The following is a 23293-nucleotide window of genomic DNA, read 5'->3' as shown; positions in this document are numbered from 1 at the left end:
ATGTACAACGGACTACGGGTGAATTTGAACAACTTCCCTATGTCCGCATAAATATTGTTTTCCTCCTTTTACGTCATTTAATATTGAAATATATACATTACTTAATGAGTCACAAAAATCTAAAAACTCTGTGAAAAAAAGCGTATTAATGTAGCATAATATGAAAGTTTATGGAAAAAGATATTCGTACAAAGAAAACAAAACAGTGTCTATGGACATTAAATTTCGTTCTCGTTGTGAATAAACACAACATGAATATCTTTAAAATCAACATAAAATATTTAAGCTCTCTCTGTGATTATATTTCAGAGAAACAAACATGGCAGCCTTCTCTTACGCCTCAACAGAGGAGACCACAAATGCATGTAGAGCCTGTCGACTTCTTCTGGGTCCATGTACTGATGAACTACGAGATGTTTTAAGTCATTATGTACCACCGTCTACATTTCCATACGTTATTAAACAGAAAATAAGTAATCTTCCCCGTCTGACAGCACCTCAGATGAACCTTATTTTACCCAGGGGTAGTAGTTATACTGGAAACTACAGTGAAATGGACATTCCTTTACTGTACACATTACTTAGAAATATATGCAGTATACCACCACACAGCAACGGCTGGGGAAATGATCCAGACCCGACCGACAGATCTCTCTCTGCCAACATTGAGAGAATTCGTATTGCCAGAAATCAGTGTGTTCATTCTTCTAGTCCCATTCTATCCAATGCTGATTTCAACACAATCTGGTCCACTGTCAGATCAGCCGTTGTGGATTTCGATTCTTTTCTAAACAATGGGAATCGGTTCGAAAGGGAAGTTGACTTTTTGAGACTTGAGACAATGGACCCTGTCCGTGACCTTCGTTTTATTGAGGAACTGAGAAAACAGGCTGAAGAAGATGCAGCAACAAGAAAAATAATTGATGGAGTAAAAGGTAAATTTGGTCATTTATTTTTTTAAAAATCAGGAAATAACTGAAAACGTTTCTGTAACTATATTGCAAATATTTTTATTTAATATTTCCTAGGCTAGACATGGTGATTCTCAAAACCTATGACTGTGTAGCTAGATTTTTTTTGTGTAGTTTAGTACAGTGTTTTGCATTTTTCACTTTACTTTAGTGACAAAAATCCTTAATTACATAATATATATAATTGACGTGATTAGACACATTTAATAAATGAGAAAAATGCGTTAATTGCATCCGTTCTTTTGAAAAACTTCTTGTTTGTGTTTTTTAGGCTTAAGACTATATTCTTAGTATCTGGCAGACTAATAGAAAAAGAATTTTATCTTTATATTTCAGTTAAACTATCACAGATGAAAGATGAACTTGTTTCCCGAAATGTAAAAGGTATGTTTGGTAAAAGGAAATATTTTAGAATTTGACCAAATTCAACCCTTTTGTTTTCTGCATATTTTGTTGAGATTTTTTTTTTAAACATTAGCCGTTGTAAACAGCAAGAAAGCATATTTAATTGTAATTTATAAGAAATTCTTGTTCAAAATACTATATGCTGCGAAAAATAAAATTTATATGGCTTTAATATACAGGTATTATAGCCATATTATAAGTTGGGGGAGGATGTCAGTTCGTTATTTGTCGGTTGATTAAGCTTCTTCTTACAAACATGTATCTTAAAAATCTTCATAAAATTCTCAAGGGTGCGAGTGGACAGGACCACCCCCCCCCCCCGCCCTTAACACCCAAGACCCAAAGCATATTTTTGTTTCATTCATCAGGCCGAAGCAAATATCCCCAACTTTTTTTTTTTGGGGGGGGGGGGGTCGGCACAAAAATGGAAGTTTATTGAATTGTGTTTTTGACATAAAATAAGATATATGAGAGCAAATTTCATATTAGCATGCCATCATAGGACCTATGCCACCCCCTCATCCCCACCCCTCCGTCACCTAATCCCTGGAATATATATAAATCCGGGTCCAAAGATATTTTTGGCTTTCTTTCATGAAAAACATTTACAATTTACAACATACAAAATTGATACCTGCAGTTAAAAAGTTAGAGGTGATTTTATGATACTACGGGCATGATTTTTTTTATTAAAAAGTGAATTCTATGTATTATATGAAATACATTGTAAATATACTAGACGGATAATTATGAAAAAAGACAAATATGAATATCTTGGGAGCTGGTATGAATATTGGGGGGGGGGGTTGTTGTTGTTTGGTCTGCAAGCACTTGTGATAAGCATATGTGTGCACATACTTTCGAAGGATGCCATGACAACTAAGTGACAACTACGTTTTCATATTATTCACCCTTTTTAAAGCCCGATATCTTTTTGTCGGTACATTCTAGAATCAATTTTTTTTTGGTTTTACAACAGGATGGAGAATATATATTTCTCCTTACAAATGAAGCAAGTTAAAATAGTTTTATATGTATATTTGACCTTCGGTGGTCAAAAGTATAAAGTGTATCTTTTAATTTTATATTTTGACGATTGATCCATGGTTAACAAACAATGACATAGTGGAGCATACATTTAAGACAAAGAAAAGAACTTTACTGAGAAAAATGCACCACCCTACTCAAATGCATATTGTCAGCCATTTTTTATAATCCACGTATATAAAAGATATACATGTACACACGGTCGTATATAGGAACGGGGTTGAGGGGTTGGAGATAACCCCCCCCCCCCTCATGAAGGCGATAAATACATAAAGTAATATTATAGAAAACTTATCTACTGTATACTTGTGTCCCCTCAATAAAAAATTATTATACCCCCGGCTTCAAAAGTGAGAGGGTATATAGTAATCGGTATTTCCGTCCGTCTGTACGTCCGTCCGTCCGTCAGTTACGCTTTGGGGTACCCATCTCTTATCTGCAACTCCTCTCAAACCACTGAAGGAAATTTGATGAAACTTTCAGAGAATCTTTATTACATATTGCCATTGTGCACCTCCTATTTTACTTTTTGATCTGACATATATTTTGGATTTTCCAGAGGAAAACATGGATACTGCCATTATATTCATTTGGGAGGGGAGGGGTATTATTTAGTAAGATCATTACTCACAGTACCTCTAGTTTCATTTTGGCGTCCCAAGGAACTGTTTGGTAGCGACTCTGAACTAAAAAATGATTGGTTGTGCCCCTCCCCTCCACCAAACTGAAATTGCTTGCTTCAGGCCTGTTACATATATATAAGATAAAAGCAGCCCAAGATAATTTATTATAGTTAAGATCGCCATTTTGTACATCACCTAAGAAGATACTGTCTACCATGAATGTTCGTTTATTTCTTTGAAGTGATATTTTGATAAATTTAAAAAAGAATCTATCTCTCTCTCAATACAAGACACTTTATAAAGTGCATTATCTATTTACTTGATTGCACGGATTTATTTTATTTTTTCAAGCTGTAAAAAGTAACCTTTCCCCATATGAACAAAGCGCACACTACGAGTAGTTTGTATACGTTTAATCACTGACGCATGACAAACGTGTTTCCTAATCCGTCTCAAGTATTATCGTGCATCTTCTTCTATTTGTTCGCTTTTTTAATACATTGTAAGTGATTACAAAAATTTGACATGAGCAATTTTTAATTACAAAGTGGTTAAACACTATTAGTTCTATTTTACACCTATACTTATTTCTTCCGATTTTAAAGCTGACATGAATTCTTAAAAACGCAACATTTTCATCTATGTACGACTTGTTTCATACCAACTATAGCCGTATTCCGCCATATTTCTTTCAGATACATTGTCTCATTGTAACGATGTATACCCCAATTCGCTCGTTACACTTGAATGATTTTTTGGTTTGGGTATCGACTTGTGCACATCTCCGATGGTAAAGCATATGAGAACACATGAGGTGATCAAGACATTTCAGAAACAAAATAAACAACATAATAATCATATTTTTGAATGATATTGATTTGAACCAAAAGAAAAAAAATGCAAGTTTGGAAGAGAAATTTAGATGCATGAGTACGTATTTTTACAGTGCGCCAATTTATGCAGAATAAACTTGAAATAAAAGCAGTAAAATTTGCAAACAGATTTTGAAATTATATCATTTGAATGAAAGAAAACAACCAACGTCTTTGATTTGCAGGTCCTATGCAATTGATGCATATCGAGAAAACGCATCGAACGCTGTAAACCGTAAACGTACCCATACCTGGTAATAAGGTTACTGCATCGGTTCGAAGATGTGCACAAGTCAAGTGAAATACACCCTGAATTCCATTTATTGAAATATGCATCACAAAAAAGAAATAAACTCCATAAAAGCTCAATAGTAAACACACTGTCATTACTCCGTACACACTAGCACGACGATGCACTTAGTCCGTGCTGATCAGATTTTGGTCAGGGAAAATATCAAAAGTGGAACGAGAAGTTATTTGGAATTTGCGCGGCTGAAAGAGGGGGGGTATTATAACTGATGTTCATAATCTATAATTGTGAATTGTTTATCTCCATGTAGTTCTAATATACATTCTATACAAAGTCATGTATATAGTCTGCAGTTGGTTTGCGTCGCAAAATTCATTTGTCAATTATACCTGATTATTTAAGTACTAATCTCAAATCTAAACAAAGTAATTTATTTAAATATTCTTGGAAGACAGACATTTCTGTCGAATTCAGTTTTGAGATTTTTTAAAAATGTGTCACTCCGACCACAAAGTATGTGCATTTTGAGGAATGTAACTGTTTTATAATATTATGTTGTTACAGGAAGTATTTCGAGATTTCAGTACCCCTGTCTGATAGTCTAGGTATTTTTTTTCTATATATAAATAATTTCTTTAGGTGAATTTGGGAGATAATTTTAAAAGCTAGGGTAATTATTACTTATTCTTTTGTATATTGAACTCTCTCTCCCTCTCTCTCTGTCTTTCTGTCTGTAACTACCCGTTGGGGCAAAGATGGGTATAAAATCCTACGCACTTTGTGCTGCATCATTTATTATGCCTTAGGACAGATCAAGGATTTTTTTCAGGCGGGATGTCGAAACTTCATAAATTGAATTATAATTTTCTTTGGACAGGAAGTTAACCCAAACGCCCAAATTGAAAGAGAAACTAGACGTACATGTATTATGAGCAATGAACTCACTAAATGATACCCCCTACCTCCCATATGGTTAGTCCATATTTCGCTAAACCCATACGTGTCAGATCAAAAAGTAAAATAGGAGATGCATAATGGTAATATGTAATATTAAACTTAAGATTCTTTGAGAGTTTCATTAAATTACTCTAAGTGGTGTAAGAGGATTTGCGGTTAAGAGATGGCCAGATGGGTACCCCAAAGCGTAACAGACAGACGAACGGACATAACGAATACCCCCCACTTTTCAGGCGGGGGATATAATAAATGTGAAATATAAATCACGGGAATGGAAAAATTGGGAACTTTCTCGAATACCTTCCCAAACGTATGTGTCGAGCTTGGACAACAGACAAGAGAATTTTTAAAAGCTATAGTTTTAGGTAGAATGTGGAATTCTCACGAGGAGTTTACTCTCTCTCTTCCTATATGCTTTTTCTAATAATCATTAATTATTTATGTCTAGAAATTTAATTCACATCAAATTCTATTTTCATTATCATTGTACCAAAGAATCAAACTCGTTTATTATACTCGTACCCCACGCGTGAGGTATAATGTTTTTGACCCGTCAGTCAGTCCTTTTTTTTTTCTTTTTTTCTTTTTGGTCAGCGCAATTTCTCATAAACCACTGTACAGAGTTTTGTCGAATTTTGCAGATATTTATAGGAGACAATGTGTGTGTAGATTTGAAAATCACCAGGAAATTCCGAATTCTTTATTTTTCCGGGAATTTCCGCACTTTTACATTTAGATTTTGGCCATATCTTGAATATAGAGGTGAGCAATTTGTCAGCGCAACTCCTCATAAGCCGCTGCACACAATTTACTCAAACTTTGCAGATATTTAGGACACAATGTGTATAGATGTGATATTATAAGGAAATTACAATTCCTTTATTTTTTTCTTGGAATTTTTAGCACTTCGACTTTTGGGGGAGCGTGGGGATGTGAACTTGCTCACTTTTTCTTTCATAGTGCATAAAATTATAAATAACTTTAAATCAAAATATATTAGGTCTAATAAAGCCAATTCACAGTATTTATTTGATAATAATTGATCATTAAGAAATCCAATCTGTTTCAGATGTTTTTCTTACATTATTTTTATGAGAGTGTTATGCATGTTTTATCCCTCCCCCTCCCCTTTTATCACGGGAAAATATCTTCAAAAGGTGAATGATTCATAATAATGCCTGCTTTTTTAAATGAATTTGATGAAGTTAAACCAAGTACTTAATCGTAGTTTAACTTAATTCTATTTACAAAATGTACAGACAAGAGTAATGTTTATTTTTGAAAAAAATTACTTGCATTTTTTTTTTCAATCAACCCCACTGAGCTTTCAACCTTTGATATTTTCCCTGACCAAATAAAATGATCGGCATGGGCCACGTGTGTCCAAGCATCTTTTACTGTTGAGTTAGGAATGGATAACATGACTTTTGAGATGGGTTTTTCAATAAAAGTAAAATAGGATAATTCTTCCGACATGTGCACATCCCTGTAGCGATAGCAGTAGCCAGGTAAATGTTTTTATCACTGCGTTTGACGCGTTTTCTCGACCTGCATAGGTGTTTGATGTACATGTATGTATTCAGTGTTAGTTTATTTTCTATATTGCAGCAAATGCATTCAAAAATAATTTAATTCTCGGTATAGTTCTATTTTTTGATGAATTTTTACTTTTCAAACATGCATTTGGTCAGTTTATGGACTTCTAAAAACTTTGTTATCGGAGATGTGTACATGTCGACAGTCAGGCTAGAAAATCACTCAAGTGAAGCAATTGTACAAGGCTATATATAGCAGGCACAGGTGACCAAAATTTTTTGATTAAATATGGCGGAATCGAAGAAATATGGCGGACAAAGGCGTACAGGAATGTAGTAAGTCGTACAAAGATGAAAAATGATGCCTTTTTAAGAGTTCATGTCAGCTTTAAACTTTATGTGGATACAATCACTGGTCCCGAGAAAACTATCGAGATACGGGAAGTTAGGGAGAGTTACGTTCGTTCGTAAGATGTCGGTGTTTCTCTTTAAAGTGATATATGACGTATTTTAATATGTTCAGACTTTCTAGAATTAAAAATCTTTTTATTTGTTTTGTTACTTTATATAAAGATAGGACTTTTTTGTAAATTACACGACTTAATCATAGATATTAAACAATAATTGATTTATTTTTGACGCGGAAATAATAGAAACAAGGGGGTATTTCAGTTCAATATACGTGAAAATTTGAATTTGAACGTAAATAACAAATATCAAGTAAATCTACACTTAATCTTGTTTTTTTTAATTCTGTGTTTTTGCCGGAAATTTCAGTTTGCCTTGCAACAGGAGATGATTCTAATTTAATAAAGTACTACCTGAGCCAAACCAATAAAATGTTAATAGACTGCTTAGCCCTGACAGTAAACTGCCTCTGTTGCCTTGATTGTTTAGTATGTTGCTGTTGATTCTGAGATCGGAAATACATTCCTCTGCCCCTGTTGACACAATTTTTCCAGTCCTGGAAATTTGTAATTTATAAAATTCCATATTCTGCCATCACATTTGTGCATATTTAGCAGTTCAGAATTTTGAATAGTCAATGAATCAATAGTACTTGTTAGGGGTTCTTGTTTGAATTTTCTATGATTTCAACATTTACTCCTCCTTAGGTATTATCTTATTATGCGGTTCTGCATTAATTTGAGTTATAACTTCTTGCACGTTTTTCTTACACTTGGTTTCATTACTACCAATTAAAAAAGCCCTGTTGATTTGAAGATGATCAGAAAGACTGACACCAACTCACAAGCACTTATCACAAAGTGCATCTGTCAACACACTAGTATTCACACATTTAAATTCCGTACAAACATATCTCTATACTCTAGATTCCTAAATATACGCGTGGAATTAATTCTCGCGTGATTTCGCGAGAAGCACCACAAGCTAAATAAAATAACTTGCCTTTATTTATATTGTGCTGGAATCTATATATAATATCTTGATCACCCATCCACTCGCGAATAATTTTTTCTCAGGATTTGCCGTTGTAGAGCCCATTGGCGATAATAATTACTCTCGAAAAATAAGGAATCTACAGTACACATTAAACCTGAAAATATATACACAATTGTATTCCATGTTGAACCCTTTATCCATTGGATATGACGCATTGGATATAAATTTGAAATTCTAGTTTAATGCTGTCCTGAGGTCATAATGGCTGGGGCGTTACCATGATGAAGTAAGATAAAGTGAAGTCCTACTGTGTATAATATTGGTTATGAATTTTTTGACTTGGGATAAAAGCAATTCCCCATGGTTTTTAGGTTGTATGGACATAAAAATGATCTTAATTTCACTGTGCGCTTATGTTTTATCAAAATTATACCTTAAAAATAAACAATAACTTTTCATATGAGTTTTTGTTTGTGTAGTAAGAATAAACTATAAAGAAAACAAATTAAATGTTTAGGTTGGGTGCAGAGATAAAATCGGAATAAAGTACATGTAAAAGTGGAAGTAGTTCTGTCAAAAGAAGACATTTAGTTCAAAGTACTGGGATACTGATGTTTAAATATATTCTGTATATATTTATTGAGCAAGATTTTGGTAGTACACCTTAAAGTGTTAAATATCTTGCATTAAATTGTTCAATTTACCCTAACAAATTATTTTTCATCAACAGCTATTCACGAAAATGATGTCCTTCAATGGGAAGATGATGACAAAATTTTCCATGAATGTCACAACTTCTCCACTATGCTAGATAAGGTGAAGAATCAAACACACGTGACGTTTGTCGGTGTCCCAGGATCTGGAAAAACAGCAACAGCTCGACACATCGCCCTGATGTTACAACAGGAAGGGTATGAGATTGTACCGATCGATGAAATCAGAGAGATAAAGCAATACTGTGATCTTAAAAATCCACAGGTTTTTGTTATTGATGATGTGGTAGGTGTGTTTGGACTCCAAGAGACAAAATCTGATCTTTTATTTCTTTATCAAAATAGAATTATGGATCCTCCTATGCCAAAATCAAAGACTCTAATGACTTGTAGAGAAGCAGTTTATAGAGAAGCAATTAAAACACATTCCTTCTTTACAGAAAACAATATTGTGTGGTTACACAGTGAAGCTAATGCTTTATCTCACACTGACAAAATTAATATACTGAAGATGTACAACATAGAAGTAGATTTGTTGTCTCCTATCAATCTGAAATCGGCATCAAAAATGTTCCCTTATCTTTGCAAAATCTATTCAACAGACAAAAAAATTCAGGTGTATGGACCTGCATTTTTTGAAAATCCGATTCCCTGTATTTTAGAGGAACTAAATGAAATGGAAAAACAGAACAAAATCCACTATGTTTCTTTGGTTTTATGCATGATGAATGAAAATAGAATATCAGAGGAAATACTAGAAAACACGGAAAATGAAGCAGTCACTCAAAACCTCAAAGAAATAAAAGATAAAGTTCTAAAAGAATGCAGAGTCAGCAGGTACACTGATATTTTTAAAATCGTTGATGCACTAAAAGAAATGATGGGTACGTACACAAAACTATGTGGCAGTGAATACAGCTTTCTTCACGATTCTATGTTTGAAATTGTTGCTTTTCATTTTGGTCGTCAGTTTCCAGAACTCATTTTACAATTTATGAGTAGCAATTTTATTTTCAACTCTGTGAAACTTCAGGAATGTCAAATCAGTGAGAAACATGAAGATATGAGAAAAGGTAAAGAAGAGGAAGAGAATGAGCAAGGAGAGTCCTTTGACCTCAGTATCATGTTAGGTAGGGATAAATATCCCGCGCTAGCAAGGCGTTTGTATAAAGATATTGAGAAAAGAGACCTGCATGATGTTTTTAAGAGTCAGTTTTTAAAACAGCCAAATATGTTGAAGGCTTTCACTGAAGTTTTAAACGAAAAACCTTTTATAGAAATGGCGTCCTTATTTCTTTCAAAGCAAAAAGCTCTATCTGAGGAAAGGGATGAAGAACAGAATTATGCCTGTGGTTTAGATTTTATGAATACAGATAAGTGGCGGAAATGGAGACTGCTTGGATTTAAGGGATTTGTGCGTGCTATCTGTTGGTTGATCTATTACGGGCACCATCAACTTCTTCAATATATTATAGAACGAAGTGAACTACACGAAGAAAAAAAGTCTGATATAAATATTAAAGATTGTATTAACCCTGCTTTAAGAAATTACACAGCAGGGATGGCAAATATTCAGCTTTCTGGGCAACGCAGATTGCTTGTGCTGAGTTGCTACAGTGGTGACCTTGATACTGTTAGATTTTTACTAAAATATTTTCAAAGAAATAAAAGTAACAAAAACCTAAAATGTTTAGGTTATGATCACATGGCGGAAGCAACACCACTGAAAGCAGCTTGTATGACAGGTCATGTTAGTATCGTGAAGCTTCTGATAGAGGCTGGTGCTAATGTAAACCTTCCAGGATACGATAGACCAATGCTAGCAGCATGTGAGTACGGTCATTTACGTGTAGTGAATGAGCTGATAAATGCGGGAGCTGCTATCAACCCTAAAGGTTATTATTTGATAGATTCACCACTGATGGCAGCATGCAGGAATGGGCATTTAAGAGTAGTGAGGAAGTTAATAGAGGCAGGGGCTGATGTCAACCTTCAAAATAACTATAGTATACCAATTAGTGCAGCATGCGAGAATGGGCATTTAAGTGTCGTAAAAGAACTTATAAAGGCAGGAGCAGCTGTCAACCCTCAAAATGCTTATGGTTATCACATAGCTAAACCACTTATAGCAGCATGCGAGAATGGACATTTAGGTGTAGTGAAGGTGTTAATAGAGGCAGGGGCTGATGTCAACCTTCAAAGTAATGATCATAATACACCAATGATAGCAGCTTGCGAGAATGAACAATTAAGTGTAGTGAAGGTGTTAATAGAGGCAGGGGCTGATGTCAACCTCCAAATTAATAATAATACACCACTGATAGCGGCATGCAAGAATGGACATTCAAGTGTCGTAAAAGAACTGATAAAGGCTGGGATTGATGTCAATCTTCAAACTGAATATGGCACAATACTGATGGCCGCATGTAAGAATGGGCATTTAAGTATAGTGAAAGTGTTAATTGAGGCAGGGGCTGATGTTAATCTTCAAGGTGAAGATGATACACCACTGATAAATGCATGTGAAGAGGGGCATTTAAATGTAGTGAAGGAACTGATAGAAGCAGGAGCTGATGTCAACCTTCAAGGGAAATACAGTACCCCACTGGTAGCAGCATGCGCAAATGGGCATTCAAATGTAATAAAGGAGCTAATAGAGGCCGGGACTAATGTCAACCTTCACACTTCAAAGAGTACACCACTGTTAGCAGCATGCAGAAACAGGCATTTCAGTCTGGTAAAACAGCTGATAGAGGCAGGAGCTGATGTCAATCTTCAAAGTAAATATGATGCACCACTGGGTGCAGCGTGCGAAAATTGGCATTTAGGTGGAATAAGGATAACGATAGAGGAGGATTCAGAAATCAATATGAGATATCTGCATGATTCACCACAAGAAGTATGGCAGAGTGAACATTTAAATGCAGTGAAGGAACTATTAGAAGCAGGGGCCTGTGTCAATTCACAAGACATTTTGGGTCGAACACCTCTATATAGAGTTGTTTTAGATCATACTAAAAATGTCACACAAGCTGTACATATTTTGAGTATGTTTGGCGCAGACTCATCCATCCGTAATAAAGACGGTTATTCAGCTTTGTATATTACATTATTTAAAAACAAAACTGATGTTGTGAAACAATTATTTCAAACTGAAAAAGGAAATAATCTGAATAGATTGAAGTTACATTTGTTTGACTGTTTGGTAGACATAAGACACAGTGATGTGGGGACTGATTTTAAGGATGATGTCGTGGTGACACAGAGGCGAGTTTGGTGTATGCAGGAATTCGGAGAATTGTATAATACAATAAAGGGTTGTAAATGTGACGGACTAAAACATCTGTTAAAAGTAGGTCTGGATATTAATCAGTGGATACAAGTGTATTCTGACAAGCCTAATTTTGATATGATGCCTTTGCTGTTTATACTAATTAATGGTTTTGGTGTTGAAGACAGGGTAAAGAAGATAAGGATCCTTCTGCAGGCGGGAGCAAATGTCAATGACAGGGTAAAATTCAGTAGGAATCATTTTGTTTTAGACAGGGACAGCGTGTTCGATGACCTAATTGATGATGATGATGATGAAGGTGAAGGTGAACGATTGGTATTTGATAGTGAGAATGTGTATGATATTTATCCCACTGATGATGAAGGTGAAGATTCAGTTTTAGATAATGAGATTGCGTCTGATAATCACTCTACTGATGAAGAAGGTGAAGGGTCAGGTTTAGATAGTGAGATTGCGTCTGATAATCACTCTACCGATGAAGAAGGTGAAGGGTCAGGTTTAGATAGTGAGAATGCGTCCGATAATCACTCTACTGATGAGTTTAACGATCAGGAGAAAAAAGAAGTAATATCTATGTTAGACAGAGAGGGGGTTTCTGTTTTAGAGAGGACACGACGTCTGATGATAAGGTTCAGAGAGCCGATGTACAAGATGGTGTTAATGGAGGTGAAAAAATATGCGAGACGATATTCTTTGTGAGAAAGATCAAGGGTTCCCATGTATATAACAAAACATGTAGAAAAATGTCATTTTAGAATATTCCAATTACTATTACTTTTAAAAATCATCGGACAGAGTATTAAAGGTACTTGGACACAGATTTGAAGTTAATATTTTCTCATTTTTTCTGTGTAATAACACAAATTATATATTATGATAGCATTTCACACAAAAATTAATTAAAAATCTTATTTCATTTAAAAGTTATTAAAACTTAAAATTTTTTGGCGGGTTTGTTTGACACATCCTTGCACTTTCACAAATTTTAACTTTATTCTTAATCTTAAGAAAAGTGGCAATTTTGATGTGTTTTAATGAGAAATATTAAAACTTTTATCAACAAAAATAATTTTATTCAGAGTAGGAATGTTAGAAAGCAAAACACCTTCACAAGTATCGTCATTCCGAACTAAGAGATGCGTACAGAGTTTAGCAAATCGAGCACACTCGTGTTATGTACACAATATTTGTAAACAGGGCTCGAGTTCTGTTATTGTTTATATTTAGAAGTCACATGGTGCGTTCAATCGTCACATTCTGCTTTCCACAACTGAGCGGACTGACAATATATTGTGTGTTTGTTTTGCTTTCGAACGTGTCTACTCTAAATTTTCTGGATTATAGTATTAATATTTTTCATTTATACAAAACGAGATTGCCACTTTTCTTAAGGATTAAGAATAAAATTAAACTTGTGAAAGTGCAAGGATGTGTAAATCAAACCCGCCTAAAAATTTGAAATTTCAATATCTTTTAAACGAAATAAGATTTTTAATAAATTTTTGTGTGAAATGCTATTTAAATATATAAGTTGTAATATTAAAGAGAAAATAATAACTTCAAATCTGTGTCCAAGTGCCTTTAATATAATTAATGAAATAAGCATATTTTTTCACCAGTTCGTAATGTAATTTGATGTAAATTAAAATTAACTATATTCATTGGACAAAAAAAATTATGTAATAACGTTTAGACAGTTAATTTGATATGGATTTTAAATTTTAATTCGTGTTACATGCCAGATGATATTTCAGTTTTCTGACTGTCTTACCTTTAGTATCCTGAATTTATGTGCTTCAAAAATTCAAAAATTTGCAGGTCACATTATCTTCTGATGATTTATCACCATGTCTGTTTAGCATTCATCATATGTATGCTTTTATGGGAAATAGATTTCCAGCCGCAAATAAATGTTCTTACATAAATATTTTAGCAAACAGAACTGAATTATACCCGAAATTGTGTTGAATTTTCACTTATCATTAAGGTAATTCTATATATATATATATATATATATATATATATATATATATATATATATATATTATATATATAGAGAGAGAGAGAGAGAGAGAGAGAGAGAGAGAGAGAGAGAGAGAGAGAGAGAGAGAGAGAGAGAGAGAGAGAGAGAGAGAGAGAGAGAGGAGTGCTACTTTTAGCTTTAAACTTTGCTTAGCTTTGACGTCATTACATTGGACAATAATTGAAATGTTTTATCTCTTGCTTTTCTGATTCATAAATACTACATTTTTCAAAGAAGTGAGAATTTCCCGAATAATGATCTATTTGTTGCCTTAACATACCTGCATTGTTCATTATAAAACTTATGTTTTTGAATCTCAACATGGACATTCCAGAAAAAAAAGCATTCTATTTTTTAATTAAATGTAGCCAATTTCCTTGAAATCAATTTTAGTTTATGCTAATGAGAAATTTAAAAAAAATCTATAAAAAAAAATGTTACAATTCTAATTTCAAGGCTTTTAAAAAAAGCAATCTCAGAATATTTATTAGAATTTTAGTTTTTAGGTTTTGCTCGAATTTTTCATTAATCTAATTGCTGATGTACTTTATTTTGTTTTCTGTGTAACTTCCTTTTTCATTTGAAAACCATTGTTAATGCTGTATACGTAGTGTGTTAATCTATTATGTATGATATCAAGTAACGCCATTAATACATGTACTTTTTGTAAAGATTTTTATCCAGGTGATCATTTTATTTAGTTTTAAGTGCACCTGAGCTAAAGGCTCAGTTCAGATTTCTGATTTAAATTTTCCGTTGTCTGTTTTTGGTGTCGTCGTTGTTGTTGTTAACTTTTCACATTTTCATTTTTCTCCTCCAGAACCATAGAACCAATTTCAACCAAACTTGGCACAGTGTATCCCTGAGGAAATGAATTCAAATTTGTTCGAAAGGCCATGTCGTCTTCAAAATGGAGACAGTTATAAATTAATGGTATCTCCAAAAAATATTCTTCTCAAGAACCAGTGAGGCAGGAAATATGAAACTCATGTGGAAGCATCCTCTTTGTAGTGTAGATAAAAGTTTGTTCAATTTATGACCCCTGGAGTAGGGTGGGGTCACAGTGGGGTATCAATTTTTAACAAAGGAATACATTGGAAAAATCTTTTGAAATCTTCCTCTCAAGAACCTATCGGTCAGGAAAAATTAGACTCAAGTAGAAAAATCCTCTGTTAGTGAATTTTCAAGTTTGTCCAAATCATGATCACCAGGAGTAGGGTTGCATCAAAATTTTACATAGGAATACTGAGGAAAATCTTTAAAAATATTTTCTCAATATCATCAAAGCCGTGATATGTCATAGTTATTTGAAAGCATCTCTGAAAGTGCAAATTCAATTTTATTAATATCTTGATCTCCGGTGGTAGGGTGCGCCACAATAGGTGATCAAAGTTTAACATAGGGATTCATTTAGAAAATCTTAAGAAATCTTCTTTTTGAGAAAGCAAATGTATGATTGGTTATATTTATATGGAAGCATCTTCTAGTAGTGAAGATTCAAGTTTGTTCAAATCATGACCCCCGGGGCAAGAGTGGGGTCATTATGAGTAGGATTACATAGAAAATTCCACTTTAAAGCTCTTCCTCTTGAAAACAGCAACTTTGTGATTGGTCATAGTAATATGAAAGTGTAGATAGAAGTTTGTTCAATTCATGACCACCGAGTGGGGCCACAACGGGTGATCAAGTTTTTACATGGGGAAAATTGTTAAAATTCTTCACAATGCCATGGCTGATCATCAGTTAACAAGAATCGAGATTTATATATGATCAAATCATGACTATTCAGGAGAATAGAGGAGCCATGAAAGGCGGATCATAACAAAGAAATATAAAGGCTTCATCAATACATTTTCATCTTTTAATAAGCAAAGCCATTATGTGTTATATTAACAGTCATAGGAAGTGTAGATTAAAATTTGTTCAAATACCCCTCCTGGAACCCACTTTTATAATATTTTAAAACTTTTTCAATACTGAACTGATTTTTGCTTTTAACTAGATAGTCGCTCAGGTGAGTGATGTGACCAATGGGCCTATTGGTTTTTGTTTTTAGCTTTGTTCATATTTTCATGTTAAGGAAAATTTTACTGTGTGGTTTCTCTAATTTGTTCAAACAATTATTTAAGAAAGAGCCGTGAAATCCATTTGATTGATCCATGAATATATATTTCTTATAAAATCTTTAAATGACTGAGAAACTAAACCATACATTATTATGTTATAACTAATTGTTATGTTATATATGTTTATATTTTTCCATCCTTAGTTGTAAAGAGAGATTTCGAGTAATGAGGTCACACATTTTTGTATACTTATTATACTTCTGTTAACTCTAAGCTTTTCATACTTGCGTGATTCCTGAGGACGAAAGAACAAACAGTGCTGTTCTACTGTTCTTCTAATGCACAAATGTTTTACTTTCTCATCTCTGTATATTTTGATAAAACATGAGATTACGAACTGTGTTCAAGATCAAATGTCATAAAAGAACAGAAAATAGGAGCAAAGAAAACACGGGCAATTTAAATTTCAGAGGTGAGATCTGGTGCCATGGAGGAGTGAGTATCCCCTGCCGACCGTTAGTTCCTTGCCATGATCGGAAAAGAACGGCGAAGTTCGTCCTCAATTCAGTGTATAAATAATGGACAAAACATTAGAATGAAAAACGTTTTTCATGGATGTCCCAAGTGATTTATTTTTCCGTTATTTCCTGATCATGACAACGAGCACACGGCGGATGTGACCGGTCGGCAGGGGATGCTCACTCCTCCATGGCACCTGATCCCACCTCTGATGTTTCGGAGGTCCGTGTTTGCTCTGCTCTTATTTTGTATATTGTTTAATGGACGTTGAGATTGAATACTGTTCGTTATCTCCATATCCTTCTCTGATTTATAATTTTTAAAGCTAAATTTCAAGTCACCTTTATTTATAATCCCCTTTTATGAGCAGAAAACATCAGGGATATATCAAATATATATCTTGTGCAAATGCTGAACTACATTCTGTTTTGAAAAAAATGTCCTGCTTACTTCACGATTTTTTTAATATTCTGTGCATGCTAAGAGAGATAACTTTAATATAAATATCTTGCATATAATTAAAGGTATTGAAAATGTTCACTATCATCTGTTCCATTGTTAACCGAGGAGCAATATTTTTTTATATAATGATATATATTTTTAACAGTGAATTTTGCATGCATGAATTGTGCGCACTAATAGTATTTTCAAGTGACCCGTGGTCAAGGTCTGTCGACTGTTGCTACATTGTATGGTTTCGTCATTCAGGGGCTAATATTGTTCTTTCCTTTTTTTTTATACAAATTACTGTTTTTCGACGAAAGAAATTCAAGGAATTTGCAAGAAAAATATAACCTCATGCTTTTGATTATTAATTTGTTTTTTTTTTAATTTGTTTTTATAACTTTAGAAAAAAGTTATAATAAGAGTTCTTATTTCTATACAAGTTTAGATTAACAGCATTTTGATTGGAATGAATCACTTATTTCATACAAATACATTTTCTACAAATTTTGATGAGAGATTTTTTTCTTTTATTTTGGAAGACTTGTTTAGATGGATACGATAAATTGGTTCTAATAAATCCACTATAATTATGATTGTGCACAATTTTTGTTTTGTGTATATGTTCAAAAGTATCTGATGCGTCATTTGGTGTCGGGAAAAATAAATGTCATTTAATGAATGTCTCAATGATAACTACTCAAAAACAGCTGTATGCAAGAGGATACAGTGACTCGGTTGATGATCCAGAAATTTGTGGACTCCTTCATATTTTATGTTTTTATTAGTGAACATGATGAAAAATTACAAATGAAAAAATAAACACTTAGTCTTGTTTTTTACATAAACAAATATTTCAAATATTACTGAAAGTAACTCTTTGGCAGGGCAGTTGCCATTTTTTGATTTTTTTTTTTTTTTTTTTTTTTTTGTAAATGCTGGGGAGATATTTACCCTTTCATAATCGTTTCAAAAATATATTCTTAATACTAAAAATGAGGGGAAAAAACACTTTACCCAGGTAAATGGCATATAAAACTAGAGGTACCTTAAGCTATGAGCTCAGTAAATGATATTCACATAAATATAATGGCAGTATCCTTTTTATGTGAAACCCAAAATATGCGTCGAAACAAAAAGTAAAATAGGAGGTGAACAATGGCAATATGTTACAAAGATTTTGTGTAAGTCCCATCAAATTTCATTCAGTGGTATGAGAGGAGTTGCGGATAAGAGATGGGTACCCCAAAGCGTAACAGACGGACGGACGTACAGACCATCCCGATTGCTACATACTCTCCCGCTTTTCAAGCGGGTATATAACAAAATAATGTCATTAATACGGTTGCTTGACCTTGGTTATATTTGTACCGTTTTTTTTATCATATCTAGATCTATTGAAGAAACTAACATGTCACTCTTTGTTTTAAAGCCCACCCGCTTCCCACCCAAAAAAAAGTTTTTTTCATATTCTTAAATAAAAGTCTTTATACTCTTTGGAAATGATATAAATCCATTTAATTTTGAAACTTCTGTAGTTTTTTAAATGTTTTTTTTTTTTTTTTTTTTTTTTTGTTCAAGATTGTTGTTTTGTTCAGACTGGGGGCACGCTGCTGATTAGTGTTAATATGAAATATACAATGACATGGATATGAATAATATAGTGCAAACAAAATCATGACGTACCTTGTATCATTATTTTTAACATGTTCAACGGTTATATACTGTTATTAACTTATTGAATAGAGGTCATGTTTTGTCACAGAATATCAGAAGTGCGACAAAGCTCTAGATTTTGTTTTTGAAAAAAAAACCTCCGGTCTGTTTCATGATATAGTAAAAAAAATACCCTCAAAGAGATTAAAATGCTAAAGATTTTCCAAATGTAGTGTTAGCATCAAATATTTGCACAGTCTCAAAAATGCTATCAATAATGACACTTTCATGATTATGTTTCTTTTGTAGTATGCAATTTTCTGTCTGAATACACTCATTAATTTTTTTTTAAAAATAAAAATTCGCTGACATTTTAAACTAGATGCTGTCATGAGACAGTATAATACCCGCACTAAGGTGTTTGCCTCTAAATACACGCTCCTACATATTGGATGCTTTCCAAGGAAAAAGTCAAAATAATTCTAATAATTTACATGTATTCATCAAACTGAGTATGAAATTCTCCCTGTGACCGTTAACTCAGGACCTCTTATCTTTATTTTACATGCTTAATTCATTATATACCAGTTTGAATTCTATTAATGATGTAAATTAGATTTTGATAAATGTTTTGCTCATAATAGGACCTTTTCAACTTTACTAATCCCCCCTCTCGACACAACAATCACACAGCACATACTTTTTGGAATAGGCTAGATGGAACAGTTTTGTTAAAACATCGTTTGTTATGAATTAATTTAAAATTTGTTCTTGTACTATACATGTTAACATGTAAATTTCTACATCACATCACGTTGCGTCACCCATTATCATATTTTTAGACAAGAAACATATTGACGCAAGCGTCAAAAATCGGCCGCAAACCAATTTATATAACTGTTGAAATTATGTTAGAAACTGAAATTTGCTGGGTTTTTTTGAATTTCTTATATTTATCTGTTAAAATATTCTCGTGACACGAAAAAAAATGCATGCGACAATGCCGATTTTCTTCATGCATAATGCATGTACAGTATTACATGTATAGGCAATATAAAATGTGCATAGTCCTCTGCGCCTCTGCACTCAGTTTGGTACAACTTAACGAACTCTGGTGTGTTTGCTGTTTAAATAGTTTTTACATAAAACGTACAATACTAAAGTTTAAACTTAGCTATAGTTTTACCTTAATAAAAATGCAACAAATATAATATGTGGGGCTCCTCGCTCTCTCTTAGAGGATGTTAACCCCCCCCCAACTCCTTCTAGATCCACCACTACATTTCTTCTCTTTCAATCTCTTGTTGAGATGTGGGCGGGAAAATGTTTGGCGCATTGTAAAACGCGCTCTATCCTAGTCTCCTGGACTAACATGTCGTAACATTCTTTGCTTTTAAGAAATCAATAGTTCATCATATTTTTTTAAAACATCCATAGGAAATGTTTAAATATTCACTTCATTTCAAATAAATACAGCAAATCGGATTCTGTTTTAAAAAGAGAAAGTAAAACTGTAATTGATTTACATCGCGGTCTTTGTTTTAGACTATGCCTAACACTCGTACTAATTTTCCCTGCACTTCAGTTTTATCAGAGTTTGTCAATCAGGATTGGATGAAATATTTACCCCATTATTTATAAAATTTAATTATGTTCCCCAAACGGAGTTTGGGAACATATTGTTTTTACTCGGTTTCTTATTATTATTAAGGTCTTCCGTTTCAACGGAAGACCTTCTTATTTTTCTGTTGTTTCTTTTCAACTTTTCTTATTATTATTATTCTTACCGATTTTGTGCACGCGATTTCTCGTAAATGCGTCGATGGATTTTCATGAAACTTTCAGCATTGATGACAAATGATATGAACTTAAGGCGTTTTTTTTTAATTTGATGACGTCACTTCCGGTTCAGAGTTTTTCGCGATTTAGTGAGTTTTAGAGGGTCATTTTGTCCGGCAGTTTTCTCAAAAAGAACTCAACGCAGAAGCAGTAAATTTTCAGTGCTGATAGTGCAACCTTTGGAGATATGTATTTGGTATATCTCAACCACCGGAAGTACGAAGCGCCGACGCTGGCTATGGTCCGAAAACAGTCCTATCAAGAATTTCACAATTTTTAACACCTTTTCTACGATAACTTTTTATCCAGAAATATTTTGTTAAAACATGTAGAACAAAAGAAGTGTAGAATTTGAAGATCTTTCAAGTGATATCTCGAAAAAAGGGCTGGCCCCTAAAATTAAGGGCCAAGGGGGGCCGAAAGTTTTTCCTTTATATCTCAAAAAGTATTGAGAATTTGTAATACCTCAAAGAAGCAAAGTTGTTCAAAATGTCAAGATTAATCTACTGTAGTCAAAATAATACGTCCGGCGTCGTCACTTCCGGCCAAACCGGAAGTAGTCTAAAAACGCGTATTTTTGCCACTCTTCACAAATTTTGGGTAACATATGTACTGGAAGCCTAAAACTTAATTTTCTGTCCGTTGTTGTCACTTCCGCCGGTGTCGTCACTTCCGGCCAAACCGGAAGTAGTCGAAAAACGCGTATTTTTGCCATTCTTGACAAGTTTTGGGGTAACATATATCACTGGAAGCCTAAAACTTAATTTCCCGTCCGTCGTTGTCACTTCCGGTTTAACCGGAAGTAGCAAAAATTGCTTATTTCTGCATTAATCAACATAGCTTTAGATGATTCAAACCATTTTTAGGCGTTATTTCTTATTTTTTGTTAAAAATTAAAGCTATTTCCGGTCAAACAGGACGGAAGACCTACTCGTTGCTTTGCAACGAGCTTTGCTCTAGTTATTATTATTATTATTCTTTTTTTTCTTCTTTGTTCTCCGGTACTTTTTTTGTCCGCGAGTGTTCTCAGAAACTGTTCACCCAACTAAGTTAAAACCTTTTTAGGGTTAATAGGTGTCAAGTGTAGGTGTGCACAACGAAGGTCATTTTGCGCGCATACGCATGCACGTGCGTGCGCGTGAAATGAGTGAAATGACTGATATACTTATTATAGCCATAACTTTTACATTTTTTATTGAAATACTTTGAAACTCATTCTATAAGGATATATTAATAGTCTAGATAATATGACATGGTCAAATTAGCATGAACTCACGTGCATGCACGTGCGCTTCCTTCTGATTGGCGGAAACAAAGATTTCAATATCTCTGTTGTTTTTTGACGAAATGCTTTGAAATTTTAAACATAGTCATGCATTAGGATATACTACAATATAATATATAGCATGAATCATGAAAACACGCGCATGCACGTGCGCTGCAATCTGATTGGCTTAAACTTTAAATGGGTATAACTCCTTTGATTTTCAACCAAACAGGATGGGATTTAGAACATAGATAGACATGGTGGATTCCTACAAAACGGTAAGGTCATCATGCACATGCATGCACGTGCATGCACGTGAGATGGGTAAAATCAAAAATACACTTGATGAAGCGTATTTTTTAATACTTTTGGATTAAATGTTTTATTATTTTATCATATCAATGTATATAGATAGTGTAGAGAAGAGAATATGGTCATTACGCATATGCATTTACATGTGCACGCGTGGAAAGGCTAAAATTTGAATATACTCGGTATACTTCAGGGAAACGTTGTTAAAGTGTAAAATGCATAGAGTTTGTAGTTTTTAATGAAGCTTAAAGGGAGTATGGCACCAAAAGGGAGTTGGGGAGCGTTTGGGGAACATCTGTAACGGTTCCCGTTACAATTAGCCCTAGTTTTACGATTATTGTGCTTTTTCTAAACATTTAGACTATCTTTGTTTAATATTGATTCGCCAGCGATATGAATGTTGAATATTTTTATTTAAATTGTTAACTCCGCAGAAACGCACAGCGACTAAAAACTTTCATATCATATAACCGACCGCCTCCTGGCGGCCGGTAATAAAACTCCATTCGGCACACCTCGGCCGATTCCCACTTCATCTGATAAGGTGACGGAATCGACGGCACGAAGGTTTGCCGAATGGAATAGCATTAGCACATGCTACAGTCTGGTGTGCATTGGATTAATTCATTTTGCGTTATAATTGGATTATATATTTCATGAAGTTGACAAGACCTATGGAGGTCGGTAAGTACAAGTTTAAGTATAGTGGGGGGGGGGGGGGTTAAAATAAACCCAAACGATTAGGTTAAAATTCAAAAAGGGTCAAAGATCATCGCATGCCACACTAGACGAATTTCATATTGTGAAGTTATCTCCCGTTGTCGATGTGACATTCAGTTTCTGCCAATACTGGTGCGGATCCAGATTTTTTTGGGGGGAGTAGGGAGGGGTTCACATCTCAGTAAAAAAATTCCAGCCCAGAATTTCCTGACAAGCAGGAGAGAAAAAACTGAAAACAAATAAACAAAATAAAAACAATGATAGTGGGGTCAATGTTTTCTAAGTTAGGGGGAGGATGTCCAAAGTCATTTTTTATTTGCTTCAGTATATAGTCTTGTTTAACAACAAATATTATGTCTGTCTATTTGTCTGCAGAAA

General features: G+C 33.9%; 1 protein-coding gene across 1 annotated transcript; it reads left to right on the top strand.

The window, feature by feature from the left end:
• The first annotated feature begins 319 nt into the window (after positions 1-319).
• LOC134260970 (uncharacterized) lies at positions 320-12768 on the top strand. Its single transcript, XM_062743474.1, has 3 exons — positions 320-935; positions 1308-1355; positions 8795-12768. The coding sequence occupies exons 1-3, from the start codon at positions 320-322 to the stop codon at positions 12766-12768; spliced, it is 4638 nt and encodes a 1545-aa protein (XP_062599458.1).
• Positions 12769-23293: the final 10525 nt, after the last annotated feature.

This window comes from Saccostrea cucullata, unplaced genomic scaffold (assembly GCF_032062105.1).
Source record: "Saccostrea cucullata isolate Sc308-1 unplaced genomic scaffold, CSIRO_AGI_Scuc_v1 ctg3156, whole genome shotgun sequence".
Lineage (NCBI taxonomy): Eukaryota > Metazoa > Mollusca > Bivalvia > Ostreida > Ostreidae > Saccostrea > Saccostrea cuccullata.
This window is presented reverse-complemented; position numbering and strand designations above follow the sequence as displayed.

Coding starts and splice junctions, on each gene's coding strand:
- LOC134260970 (XM_062743474.1), top strand. CDS start 320: ATGGCAGCCTTCTCTTACGCCTCAACAGAGGAGACCACAAATGCATGT. Junction 936..1,307: donor AATAATTGATGGAGTAAAAG/GTAAATTTGGTC, acceptor TTTATATTTCAG/TTAAACTATCACAGATGAAA. Junction 1,356..8,794: donor TGTTTCCCGAAATGTAAAAG/GTATGTTTGGTA, acceptor TTTCATCAACAG/CTATTCACGAAAATGATGTC.